This window comes from Meles meles, chromosome 12 (genome assembly GCF_922984935.1).
Source record: "Meles meles chromosome 12, mMelMel3.1 paternal haplotype, whole genome shotgun sequence".
Classification (NCBI taxonomy): domain Eukaryota; kingdom Metazoa; phylum Chordata; class Mammalia; order Carnivora; family Mustelidae; genus Meles; species Meles meles.
Window position 1 is genome coordinate 16014299 of NC_060077.1, and position 13943 is coordinate 16028241.

At 53.9% G+C, this 13943-nt stretch overlaps 1 protein-coding gene across 1 annotated transcript in view; it reads left to right on the forward strand.

The window, feature by feature from the left end:
• The first annotated feature begins 246 nt into the window (after positions 1–246).
• AACS (acetoacetyl-CoA synthetase) overlaps positions 247–13943 on the forward strand; it is a 54423-nt gene continuing 40726 nt past the window's right edge. The window contains exons 1-3 of the mRNA XM_046025876.1: positions 247–538; positions 7502–7605; positions 9288–9408. Of these exons, the coding sequence (XP_045881832.1) occupies positions 406–538; positions 7502–7605; positions 9288–9408 (358 nt within the window). The 5' untranslated portion in view covers positions 247–405. The remainder of the gene's footprint in view (positions 539–7501; positions 7606–9287; positions 9409–13943) is intronic.

Genomic DNA, 13943 nt, shown 5'->3' on the forward strand with positions numbered 1-13943 from the left:
CCTCTAGCTCCCTGCTTCCCGTGCTGCTTTAACCCCTTCACGCCCCAGGTAAGGATAGGGAGCTCGGGAGCAACGCGCCTGCGCAGCTCCACCCACCGCGCGCGCGCGCGCGGGTTCGAGTCGCGGCGGCAGCAGAGCGCGGCGGAGAGCACTCCTTTGCGAGGCTGGGCACCGGCGGAGGGTTACACGCGCAGGGGCGGGGGCCGGAGAGGGGCGGGGCCTGATGGGGGCGGGGCCGGCCGGGGATCCCGCGGACGGCGCCCGCGCCGCGCTCAGTCGTGTTGCCAGTCCCGTCCGCGCGCCTCACCCGCAGCCCCGGAACCTCGCTGCCCCGCTTGCCGCCCCTGGCCCGCTCCAAGCCCGGTTCCCGGCCCCAGCGCAGGGCACGCCGCCCCCGCCGCAGCCATGTCCAAGCAGCCGCGGGCCGGCCGCGAGGAGATCCTGGAGTGCCAGGTGATGTGGGAGCCTGACAGCAAGAAGAACACGCAGATGGACCGCTTCCGGGCGGCCGTGGGCGCCGCCAGCGGCTTGGCGCTGGGTGAGTGCCGGCACGAGGCCCGGGGCCTCCGCAGCCACCACCACCTCTCCGCACAACCCCCCGCCCCGCCCCAGGCCGTGGCCTCCAGAAGTCTGGCACCCCCTCGGGGTCCGAGGGGCCCCCTGGCAGGGGGACTCCCCTCCTGGGGACCGGGGCGCCGCCTTCTCCAGGGCGTTGCTGTCAGGGCCCCTCCTGCTTGTTGGAATAATCCCCTGATTCTCAGTTTCCCTGTTCCGGGGCTTGGAGGAGCCACGGGAGTAGTGGGGGCTCCCTCTCCAGGGCGTGGGGCACTTTGTGACGGTGGGGTTTGCCCCCTTGTCTGTGCAGGAGTCTTCCTGACTGCAGCATCTATGTCCCTGGGAGGGGGGTTCTATGTTCCTGGGAGGGGTCTCCACCCCCCCCACTTCCCCACGTGCCCCTCACCCCCACCCCGCCTTGGAACCCCTGGGAACTGAGATCCCTTGCTAGTCTTCTGCTTATGCTCTCTGGGGTCTTGCACTCTGGCCTGGGGGGAGCTTCCTCCCAGACATGGGGGCTTTCTGACTTCTAGCTCTTCTCCTGTGTTTGTGGGGTCCTCTTGGCTGCTAGTATCACCTTGTGTTGTTCCCTCCTAGTCCCCTCAACCTGAGCTTACTAAAGGGCTAGCGTGGAATTCAGGCACCTAGGAGAAAGAAGGTCAGGTACAGCCTTTGGGGTTGAGGTGTGCCTCCTTCCCCTCCTGTTTACACTCCCAGCCAGCTGCAGACCTAGTCACGGGCCCTCCCTCCAGCCACCTCCCTGGCTCTCAGAAACCGCCTGGCTGGGCTGCATGTGGGCTGGGCAGACGAGGCCCTTTTTCTGGGAGAGAAGCACCTGCTCGCGCTTCCCTCCTGCTCTGACTGGCTTGTCCGACTTCCTTCAGGGGTTTTCAGCTCCTCACGGGCACTTTCCTCCCCTTCGTGGCCCTCAGCTGGCTTCTGGGACTCCTGTGTTCCTGTCCCAGGCATCACTGTTCTCAGCCATCCTCCCAGAAGTAGAGACTAGGTCGTCTTGCCTGCCTAGGCAGTCCTCGGCAACACTACCTTCCTCCTTAATCCCCCCATTTCCGTGGGGGCCTTTCCCTCCCCCGTGAACACTGGATGGCTTCCCTGCTTCCTGCTTTTCCTTCCTCCTCCCTTCGGTACACCCTGCTTGCCTTGCTGGAGCACAGGTCTGACTTTGTCACTCCTTGGCGCAGAGGCTCACAATGGCCCCTTGTTGACCACGGAATAGCAGACAGTGCCACCTGGTAGCTTCCAAGCCCTCCCCCGTAGCTTCCACCAAGCCCCTTCCCTTGGGGGGGGGCCCAGCTCTCTCCCTCCCTCCCTCCTGCTCCCTAGACAGGGAGCACCTTGGAGACAGATGTGGCTTATTACTCGGGAGCTTCTCAGGTAGTAGTTGGTAAGTGAATGTGTGTTGGGCTGGGGGAGAACAGACCTGATTCCTTCTTCCCTAAGAAGAGCCAAGAGTGGAGCATTCGTCTGTGTAAACTCTCCTCCATCCTGTCTCTTGTTCCTGTGCCTGCAGTAGAATAATACTCTTCTCCCATGCTTAACTGGCTGTGCCGCTTTAGGAAATGATTGCACACGGGTTGTGATGCGGGCGAGACACTCTGGCCTGACCACCTGGATTTCGAGCTGGCTCCACCACTTCTCGCTGTAATCACGAGGACATCAGTGGATCTTCCCGAGCCTCACTTTCCCTGGCTGTCAGATGGGCGTGGCCAGAGGAGCTGGGTCAGTGGCTGGTGTGAGGGTGACCAGAGGCCCTCATGCCCAGTGGTCCCCTGCACTTGGCTGGCCCGCGGGTCACTCTGTGAACACTGCCAAGCACTGGTGGCTCCCAGTCGGCCTGCTCGGGCCCAGACTGGACCTGGAGACTTGGCTGGGGCGGCTCACACACTGGAGACTGCATAGATGAGGCAGGATTTCCAACCTCGTTTGAAAACCCAAAGGCCTGGGGCGCCTGGGTGGCTCAGTGGGTTAAGCCGCTGCCTTTGGCTCAGGTCATGATCCCAGAGTCCTGGGATCGAGTCCCGCATAGGGCTCTCTGCTCAGCAGGGAGCCTGCTTCCCTCTCTCTCTCTCTCTCTCTGCCTGCCTTTCTGCCTACTTGTGATCTCTCTCTGTCAAATAAATTAAAAAAAAAAAAATCTTTAAAAAAAAAAAACCCAAAGGCCTGTGATGCTGGGTCTGTGTCCCCATGTGGTGGCGGGAAGCGGGGCTGAGTGGGTTTTGCCTCTTGGTCTGGGGGTGCTTTGGAGCTTGGCATCCATCTCTTCCTCCCCTTCCACTCCAGAGGGCTGAGCCCGCCTGATGATTCTCTCTCTTCCAGAAGCCTGGCCCTGGAGGTTCGGGCCTTTAAGAGCTAACTCACATGCTGCCTTGTTTTTGATCGTTGTCTTTGAATGTTTTCTCCTTTCATCGGCTCTCCAGATGCATGTAATTTAGACTTCTGCTTCACCTTTTCATGAATTTGTGAGGATTCTAAGTCTTTTTTTTTTTTTTTTTTAAAGATTTTATTTATTTATTTGAAAGACAGAAATTACAAGTAGGCGGAGAGGCAGGCAGGCAGAGAGAGAAGGAAGCAGGCTCCCTGCTGAGCAGAGAGCCCGACGCGGGGCTCGATCCCAGGACCCTGGGATCATGACCTGAGCCGAAGGCAGAGGCTTTAACCCACTGAGCCACCCAGGCGCCCCGAGGATTCTAAGTCTTAAAGGCTGTACCCTTGAACTTGTAGCCTCTGAGTGCCAGTCCCCACCCCGGGTCTTGTGTGTAGTGGTATGTGGTATTGAGCAATGCCGTCCCTCCTTGTACAGAGAGAGAGAGCAAGGGATGCATCTTCACGGGGTGCTTTGTGTTCGGCCTCGAGGATGGACGGCTGGGGGGCAGTCTCCCGCCTGGCTACCTGGGCACGAGGAGCCTGTCCCCCAAGACTGTGGTTGGCATGAGGTTTCTGTCCCCGCGATTCAGGAGCTGTCTGGCCTGGGCTCTCTTTCCCACTACTGGGGCCATCGGTTGGTTTTTTCTTTCTTTCTTTTTTTTTAAAGATTTTATTTATTTATTTATTTATTTATTTTTTTTTTTTAAAGATTTTATTTATTTGACAGAGAGAGAGAGATCCTAAGTAGGCAGAGAGGCAGGCAGAGAGAGAGGAGGAAGCAGGCTCCCTGCGGAGCAGAGGGCCCGATGCGGGGCTCGATCCCAGGACCCTGAGATCAGCGACCTGAGCCGAAGGCAGAGGCGTAACCCACTGAGCCACCCAGGCGCCCTCGGTTCGTTTTTTTGTTACCGCTTCTAGTGGAGCTCACCTGAGAACTCCCCACAAGCCCCTGTAGACCTGGGTGGGGGGACCCAGATCACCTATGGAGCGGCTCCCAGCGGCCACCCAGCCTACGTGCCTGTGATGTGAGGCCTCTTTCGCGAGACACCCCCGGGCGCGTGCACCCCCGGGTGCGTGCTGCCGGCACCAGCCCCCCCGCGATTCGGGGAGGGACACCCTCTTCAAAGTGCCCACTGGTTTGGTGGCCTGGGCTGCCTGTCTTCGCATGGGCTGCAAGCTACGATCAGGTCCGCGCTCCAGCAGCTGGGAGGGCATCTGCCCGTAAAGGGAAGTCTGACTCCCTGGTCCCAAACAGTTCCAGTGCAGCTGGAGGAGGAGGCTTGCACAGGCTGGCGGCGCTGCCGGTGAGTCAGTAGCAAGCGCCGGCGCACTGGCAGCCTCCCAAGCGCTCTGCCACATGCTGGCTCTGTCGGGCCAGATCTGGAGCTGAGACTTGGAGGTGAGGGCTGGTGAAAATTCTTGTAGGTGGAGAGGAAGAAGGGGGTGAAGGGAAAGCAAGACTTGCACATGCAGATGCTTCTGGGGACCCAGCGGGTGATGGGGGCAATACCAGTCATCTTCTAGCGGGGGCTTTCTGTGTGTCTGCGGACTCCGTCCTCTGTAAACTGGCCAGGTGGGAGCTGCTGGCACCCCGGTTCCCCAGCTGGGAAAGCAGCAGCTCCATCCTGGCTGGGATGTTGCAGCTGTGAGTAGCCCACCTGTAGTTTTTTTCCCAGAATCATTAGTCTCTACTGCATTATGTGGAGGAGAGAAATTGGGCGCTGTGCTCTCTGTTAGGACCTGGACTTGGAAGTCACCTTTGGTCATTTCCATACTATCCTGTTGGTGATGCAGATGAGTCCCACTCAGTGTGGGGAGGGGACAGCCCAGGGATGTCCGGGCAGGTGGTGAGAAGCAGGGGCTGGCCACAGCTGTTCTCCTGTATCAGACCAGGCAGGGACACTGCATTTCATTTGAAACCTGACTTTAGGACGTTGGCAGCTAGTTCGGGTTCTTCATGAACACCGTGCAGACAGAACCACATGGGCCCGTGGAGGGAGTCACTCGGGCTTCGGGGGTGCAGCCTGTGAGTGGGGCCAGGAGTGTGTGAGCAGAAGCTGGAAAGGGTCCCTGCTTGTCCACAGAGTGGTCCCTGATGACTTAGCTGGGTCATCGATGGGAAGAAGTCTCTGCACCCGGTCCTTCTGTTTCTCTGCTGTCTTCTTTGGTCTTCATGATGTTAGGGGGCTGTTGGGACCGCTTGATCCCCTGATTGGCAGCTGGGTGGCATCTTCCTCCCTTGGGGATGCTGCTGGTAACTCCCTCTTGATGGGTTTTTGAAGCCTTCAGTGGAGGCGTGGGTGTCAAGCCTCTGGTCCATCTCTTGTGCAAGCCTGGAGGAGTTTTGGTGCTGAAACTCTTTGCCCTTTATGAGGATCAAGGTGACCCAAACCAAAGAAACAAAAGACTGGGAGAGAATGGAGCTGCCGACCTGATTGCCTGATGTGGCTTTCCCAGTGCGGGCCAGGCGGAGGCGCCTCTCCGCCCCTGTTGTGGACCAGAGTCCTACTCATTAACGCTTCTGTTACTGGCACAGCCCTATTCCCAGGTCTTAGGCCACACCATCATGTCTGCTAGCCTGGCGTGGGACGTGCTCCTTCAAGCCAGCAATGACTCTAGGAGCTGACACGTCAGGTACCTCCTCTCTGCCAAGCACTGTTCTTAGTGCTTTGTATGTTTTGACTCTCTCAGTCCAGACCGTGACGCTGTGACAAGTACCATTCTCTTCCTTTGATGGAGGAGAAACTGGAGTCCAGAGATGACTGATTGCTCATCCGGGCTCACAGGGAGAGTGGCAGGATCTGAACCCAGATGGTCATGCTCCGGAGCCTATGTCTTTAAGCAAATGCTCTCATGCTCGTTGGGGTCACTGTTGTTTTCCCCAGCTTGCTGGTGACAGTGCCAAGGCGCAGAGGGTGGGGCAGCTTGCCCACCGTCCTTGTAGTAAGTGGCAGAGCCGAGATTCTGATGCAGGTCACCCAGCCCTGCCCTGGAACACGGGGTCACCTCTCCACGGTCCTGGGAGCACCCATGCCCTCCTCTAGTCGATTTCCAGGTGACACACAGGGAAACTGATTCCCAGAGAGGCAGACTGGCCTACCTGAGGTCCCCACGCATGGTCTCTAGAGTCATGGTTGGCCCCAGCATTCCTGATGCCCGGTGCCTGGTGTTTTTCCCTGCCTGCTTGTTTGATCTGCTCTATGGCCCCTGGCTTGAGTAGGTGGGTGGGGCTGGAGGGCAGTTCTCTGGGGGCTTGGAGAAGGTGGCCTGAAGTCCCGGTTCCCTGGTCACTCTGTGACTTCTGTGCCGCCTGTCCCCATTTCATCCCGGTTGATCCTTTTCCGTCCCTGCTGCAGACCCACTCACACGAGCACTCCTCCCTGCCACTTGGCTTCCTCCCAGCATGCTCACCCCGCCCTGGCTGCCAGGGCCGGCCCCCTCCCCTGCAGCATGCTCCAGCTCTCAGAGATCTCTCCTTCCTCTGTGTACTCCCTCCCTGCCTCCCCCAGGACTGACAACAGGGAGGACCATTAAATCTTTAGCTGACTGATGGCAGTGAGAGAATTCAGTCCAGTCATCACATTAGGACATTTTTTTCTGTTCTTGACATGCTGCTGGTCCTCTTCATGCTGTTCCCATATCCTTGGAGCATTAGCTCCAAGGAGCTGGTATGATTGGAGGGCCTGCCGAAAATGTGTGGCAATTAAAAAAGCCCAGTGAGGGACAGGGACTTTCCCCAGGTCTCAGGATGGGAACCCGGTGAGAAGAGCTTTCCATTAGTGTAAAAGCTGGAGAGAAGGATTGGCTCGTGCATAAAATCTGGAAGGACACACAAATCTCTTTAACTGGTTACTTCTGGGCAGGGAAAGTTAGATGATTATGGGACAGGATGGAGAGGGACTTTTCCTGAATGACCTTCTATACTCTTGTTATCTCGAATCATGCAAATGTATTGCTTATTAAAAAATTAAAACAAATACCTGTTCAAACACTGTTATTGGCACAAGAAGTCATCCGTAAGCTCCTAGTTTTGCACTTCTGGATTTTCAGATCTACTGGATATGACTTTCCTGTTTGTACAGTGTAATAGTAGCAAGCTTAACGGAGTTCTCATTCGGCCCAAGGCTCTGCTCTGTTCTATCGTCTGTCTCGTGCACGTGTTCATGCTTATTTAAGTCCTCCCAACAGCCCTGTCAAGAGGGGGTGCTCTTAACCATCTCCATTTCACAGACGGGGAAACTGAGACACGGTGTGCTCAAGTAACTTCCACAAGGTCACACAGCTAATAAACGGCCTAGCTGGGGTTTGAACCCGGGCCTTGTGGCTCCAGAGTCCATGTTCTTAGGCACATTGGTTGGGATATAGCATCACTGGCTAGCAGTGGTGGGTTTGCTCTGGGGGGGTAAGAATTAAGATACTCCACCTCTCCCAGACCATTTCTTGTTGGATACCTTTGAACCGCTCAGCCATAACTGTAATTCCTTAGGTGTGTCTGTCTTCTCACTGAGCTGCCAGAACTTTCTAAGCTTGGTTTGACCCATGTGCCATTTTATTTTATTTTTAGAAAATTATGATGACTTATACCACTGGTCAGTTGAATCGTATCCAGACTTCTGGGCAGAGTTCTGGAAATTCAGTGGAATTGTCTTCTCATGCATGTATGATGAGGTAAGTAGGGATTTTACTTATGCATTCCCTTTTCATGGTTATGTTCCAAAATAAAGTGTTCATTTTTGGGAATACTGAATCATATTTTCTTTTTTTTTTAAAAAGATTTTATTTGACAGACAGAGATCACAAGCAGGCAGAGAGGCAGGCAAAGAGAGAGAGGAAAGAAGGCTCCCCGCTGAGCAGAGAGCCCAATGCGGGGCTCACTCCCAGGACCTGAGCCGAAGGCAGAGGCTTAACCCATGAGCCACCCCCAGGTGCCCCTGAATCATATTTTCTTTTGACACCTCGCATCAGTGTGAAAAAATCATTGTTGTAGAGAGTTGGCAGAAAATTGTGTTGAGGTCAATCTAATTGTGGTAAAATACTTATATTGTGGTAAAATAGAAAATACATTTAACACAATTTCCCATCTTAACCTTTTTAAAGTGTCCGGTTCAGTGGTGTTATGAAATACATTCACATTATTGGGACGCCTGGGTGGCTCAGTCATTAATCATCTGCCTTCGGCTCAGGTCATGATCTCAGGGTCCTGGGATTGAGCCCCGTGTTGGGCTCCCTGCTCCGCGGGAGCCTGCTTTTTCCCTCTCCCTCTTCTACTCCTCCTGCTCTTCTCTGTCAAATACGTAGATGAAATCTTTAAAAAAAAAATACATTCGCATTATTGTTGTTTTTTTAAGTCGTCAGTAGTTTTATTATTTTTTAAACCTGAAGTTCAGGGAATGTTCTAACTCCTCAGGCTGTCAGTCAATGATTATCTGAGGAAAGCTGGTCCTGTTAATCAATGTATACCTTAATTGTGTTCTTGTTTGACTGTGGGGTGAACTGTTCTGAGAGTCTTGTGTGGAGGCACTTGGGGAAGGACATCAAGGTTCCATCCCGTGGAGGAAGGAGGCAAGGGGCCCGGCCCTGTCTCTGGTGGGGTTGTCAGTGGGAGGGGTGGGTACTGTAGGTCCATTTCCCAGATTTCGGTGTGTCCGGTCGGAGCTTGCGGCCCTGGACGCTGCCGCCATGTCTTACGTACTCTCTGTCACCTGCAGCTCTCAATAGTAGGGCTTCATATAGATCTGTTGAAAGTCCATTCGTGGGGGTGGTGTTTTCCCTTGGCATTCATTTCTTTCTTTATTTTTTTAAACCTCATGGGGGAATAATTAGCAGTGAAACTGTATTTATTTATTTATTTAAAGATTCTATTTATTTATTTGACAGAGAAAGACACAGCGAGAGAGGGAACACAAGCAGGGGGAGTGAGAGGCAGGCTTTTCTCCGAGCAGGGAGCCTGATGCAGGGCTCAATCCCAGGACCTTGGGATCATGACCCATGCCGAAGGCAGATGCTTAAGGACTGAGCCACCCAGGCATCCCAAACTGTATATATTTAAAGTGTCCAACTTTAAGTTACACACACTGTGGCATTAACGCTTCCGTCACCTTACTTTCCCTGTGATGAGAACGCTGACGATCTCCTCCCGGCAACTTTCCCGTGTGAGGTCCTGTCTGATGAACTACAGGGCGCTAATGTCTTTGCAGTTCCAAGCCTGGCGGCCAGTCCAGTGTTCAGTCTCTGAAAGGATTTAATGATGCTTGGGGCCAGTGAGTTAGCGGGCTTCCTGGGAAGCGGAGTCACTTATGTTTATTACTGGTGTAGACCTCATCTGTGTGCTGTCTTGGTTTGCTCTGTAGGTCGTGGACACATCGAAAGGCATCGCAGATGTCCCCGAGTGGTTCAAAGGCAGTCGTCTAAACTACGCGGAAAACCTCCTGCGGCACAAAGAGAATGACCGAGTTGCCCTATACGCTGCGAGTGAGTCTCCTTCGATCTTCCTCTCTCCATGTCCTGGGTGCCACTCACATGGGGCCACAAGGCCAGAGAGGCTCTCAAGTAGTCAGATCGCCGTGCGTGTTTTCAAACGATGTCTTGGCACCTGTTTTTTTTTCCTTTCTTTTTTATTTCTTAAAAAGTACTGATGTTAAACGTCCTGTCTGAACCATTTTTAAGCGTACAGCCCAGTAGCGTTGGGTGCCTTCTCGTTGTGGTGCTTCAGCTCTCCGGAACATTTCCACCCTGCGACACTGACCCTCGCGTCCCCGCTTCCTGTTTCGGCTCGGTGTCCTCAGAGTCCACCTGCGCAGTCGTGTGATGTTTTCCTTCTCGTTGGAGGCCGTGTGATAGTCCCTTGTTCGGATACCCGACATCTTGTTTGTGTCATGATCTGTCACGGGGCACTGGGGTCACTCTCACCTGCTGCCTGTTGTGAATCAGGCTATGACAAACACGGGTGTGCACGTAGCTCCTTGAGGTCCGGCTCTAGATCCTTTTGGACAGATATCCAGACAGATATCCAGAGCTGGATCGTATGGTGAGCCATTTCCCAAGGGAGTTCCTCCATACTGGTTCCCCTAACTGGTGCTCTTGGCAGCTTTCCGACATCATTCAGACCTCTGTTGACTTTCTCTTATTGCTGAGAAAGGGCGGGGACAGTCATGTGATCATGTTTTATGGGAGAAATGGAGACACCGAATATTAAAGTAACCAGCTCAGAGTCAGTGGGACAGCTAGCGGGGGAAACCACAGCTAGGATTTCTGCCCATTGATGTCTCCTTTGAAAATAAGGTTTAGAGAATATTCTAATTTATGTACTAGGCAGGCTCTTTAAGAGTTGGCATAAAATATTTAAAATGAGGAATTTTCTTAGTGAGGAGACACTGTGGTTGGGCACTAGTTAGGTGTGTGAAATGCAGGTTTTTGGTAAGCCTGAAGTACCATTGGGTTTATGTCATATTGGTAAGGTTTGAGGTATTTTGGGGTGGATTTTCTAGGTGACTGTGTGTTTCTCCTTTGAGTAACAAAGCTTTACTTATTTTATTTTTTAAAGATTTTATATACTTATTTGACAGACAGAGATTACAAGCAGGCAGAGAAGCAGGCAGAGACAGAGAGGGGGAAGCAGGCTCTATGCTGAGCTGAGAGCCAGACACGGGGTTTGATCCCAGCACCCCGGGATCATGACCCGAGCCAAAGGCAGAGGCTTTTTTTTTTTTTTTTTAATGAAAAAGGCAGAGGCTTTAACCCACTGAGCCACCCAGGCGCCCCTTACTTACTCATTTTAGATACAGCATGTGCTACTGTGTCGTGAGGAAGTACGGCAGCAGCTGAGGAGACTGAAATTCACTGGACCTTTGGTGTTCACGACTCACGACTTCCAGTTTCGGCACGGTGACAGAATCGAATGCTGCCTATGTGTTTGTGATGGCTGTCCCTGCCTTTGCAAAGGAGACCCAGAGAGCTGTACCCCCTGCCATCACCTGCCCAGTTCTTGTCTCTTGCCACCTGTTCTCAGTCCTTCCAATCCTGGTCTACACTGCAAGTTACCGTTTGTCACCGACAGTGGTGTTACACGTCAGATAATGATGCTTGTCCAGGTAGTGCCTGAAATAGGGGTAGATGAGCTTCAGTAGCTGTGTGACCTTGGATGAGCCCCTTAACCTCGCTGGGTCTGTTTCTGCCTCTGTCGAACGGAGAGGAGGAGGGTACGTATTCAGGAATATTGGAGAGTTTAAATGAGTGAATACAACAGTCCCCGCCGCAGGGCAGGCGTGCATCGGTCTCTGTTGAGATTATACCTCTGAAATCCCTGTGTGGCTTTTAAGTCCTGGCTGTCTACTTCATGTCTTGGCTTCCTAGAGCACATCTTTAGGGACGGGGCCCAGGCTCACATCTATCTTTAAAGCCCACGGTTGCTTCTGATGTAGATTGTCGGTTAAGAACCCCAGAGTCTTGTCTTTATGCAGCGTTTGGGCTGTTCAGTATTATTCTGCTCCCTTCCTTAGTTCTTAGCCTGATGCAGTTTGGGCTGAGCACGTAAGTGTTCCTGGGGGCTGGGGATGCTACACCAGGCCTGCGTCTCTCCCTTGCTCTTCAAGGAGGTGTTTGCCTGTCCGTCCATCCATTCATTCACTCACTCCCAGGTCTGTCTCAGAGGTCTCCTCTGTGCCAGGTGCTGGGAACCTGGTGTCGAACAGAATGGCTGACCTTGTAGTGGGATGGATGGTAGGAAGGAGCATGCAGATGGTCTCTGACTTAGGATTGTTTAACTTAGGACTGACGTTATGATGGTTTCACACATTCAGTAGAAACCGCACTTGGAATTTTTTTTTTTTTTAAAGATTTTATTTATTTATTTGACAGACAAAGATCACAAGCAGGCAGAGAGAGGAGAAAGCAGGCTTCCCACGGAGCAGAGGGCCCAATGTGGGGCTCGATCCCAGGACCCTGGGATCATGACCTGAGCTGAAGGCAGAGGCTTTAACCCACTGAGCCACCCAGGTGCCTCGCACTTGGAGTTTTTAAAAAATTATTTATTTGTTAGAGAGAGAAAGAGAGAGAGCACACGCACGAGCAGGGGGAGCAGCAGGCAGAGGCAGAGAGAGAAGCAGGCTCCCTGTGGAGCAAGGAGCCCGATGCGGGACTTGATTCCAGGACTCTGGGATCATGACCTGAGCTGAAGGCAGCTGCTTAACCGACTGAGCCACCCAGGCGTCCCCGCACTTGGAATTTTGAATCCAGGTCTTGTCGCGGGCTCAACGATCCACGGTCCTATGCTCTCCAGTGATACTGGACAGCGGCTGCTTCTCCCCATCAGCCCCACGATCATGAGGGTCCCGGACGCCCCCTGCACCCTCACGGCTGAGCTGTCTGTCACTGTCAGTGCAGGAGTCAGGAAATGACACAAGTGAGTTGACACTTCCTTATAAAACAGGCTTCGTGGTGGGTGGTTTTGTCCAGCGGGAGGCTCACATCGCTGCCCTGAGCACAGGGAAGCTGGGCCGGGTGAACCGTGGTGGCCGCTAGTTAGGTGTGTGAAATGCAGGCACATTTTGAGCTAGAACCAGTAGGCTAAGCCTTAGCTTTGTAAAATGAATGGAGGAGGACATTTACCTGGGGTTCCTTACACCCTTGAAGTCTAATAGGAGTTGGTTTACACCAGGGTTTCATTAGTGAGCCGTGCATGTGACACGGGCGTGCCTGCTATGTGATCCTGGTCACCGCAGCACCCAGCAGGGGACCGGCTGGAGGCACTTGGGGGGCCGCATCCTCTGGGAAGCAGAGAGTGGCAGGAGCTGGGAGAGTGACCTTCTTGTGGGATTTCAGCCATGAGAGTCATCCACGCCCTTACGTGGCACGTGTCAGTGGTTCCCTGCATCTTCCCAGGGTTGTCAGCTACCATCTCTGTCCAGTTCCTACAGTCTCTGTCACCTCGCCCTTCTGCAGCCCCAGAACCCTCCAGTCTCTGTCGTCTCCACAGGTTTGCCCGTGCTGGGCATTTCCTAGAGATGGGATCCCGTGTGGCCCTTTGTGTCTGGCCTCTCGCACAGCCTCATGCTTTCAAGGTCCCGCCACCCTGTGACAGCTGTCGTTGCTTCCTTCCTTTTTATGTCCTGGTCATGGTCTGGGGTATAGATCTACCACGTTCTGTCTGCCCATGAGAGGCCCTTCAAGGACGGTCCTGCCCCACGCACTGGGGTCCCTTGGTGAACACCGCTTGGCACATGTTATAACCTGAGGGGCGGAAACGCTGGGTCTCTCATCGCTTCTCCTTCCCCCGTCAGACGTACCTGCACTTCCACCTCGGGCACTACACCGGGTCCCGGTTCCTCCGCCGGGAAAGTGGGGAAGGTCAGATGGGATTCTTTGGACAGACCAAACAGAACCAGCCTGGAAACTGGTAATGCGAGTGACGAACCAGACTAGTCTTCTGGGTGGGCAGTGTCGGATGGACCTGGCCGAGCGTTCATGCTCTCACGCTCTCTCTCCCTGGCTGGACCCGGACCCTCTTTTCTGAAGTCCAGCTGTGTCTTGAGCCTGAGTTAGGGAGTGGGTGGTCATTCCGGGTGTGCGGTGGCTGTTTCACACTTCTCCCTGTGCACTCTCTCCTGCCCATCGCTGCCATTCCCTCCCCTTAAATAGGAGAACCCCTTCTTCTAATGATCTCCCCCTTGTAGTTGCAGTGGAAATAAATGCCCTCAAGCCAGGGACCAACTTAACTTACAAATAGGGTACCTTCTTCTTTTTAAAAAATTTTATTTATTTGACAGCTTGAGCGATAGAGAGCACAAGCAGAGGGAGCAGCAGGCAGAGGGAGAGGGAGAAGAAAGCTCCCCGCTGAGCAGGGAGCCCAATGTGGGGGACTCGATCCCAGGGTCCCTGGGTCCCTGGATCACGGCCTGATCTGAAGGCAGATGCTTAACCAACTGAGCCACCCAGGCACCCCACAAATAGGGTGCCTTCTTAAACTGGGTCCTAGATTGGCTTGGGGGCTTCAAGGTCACTGTGTTTCA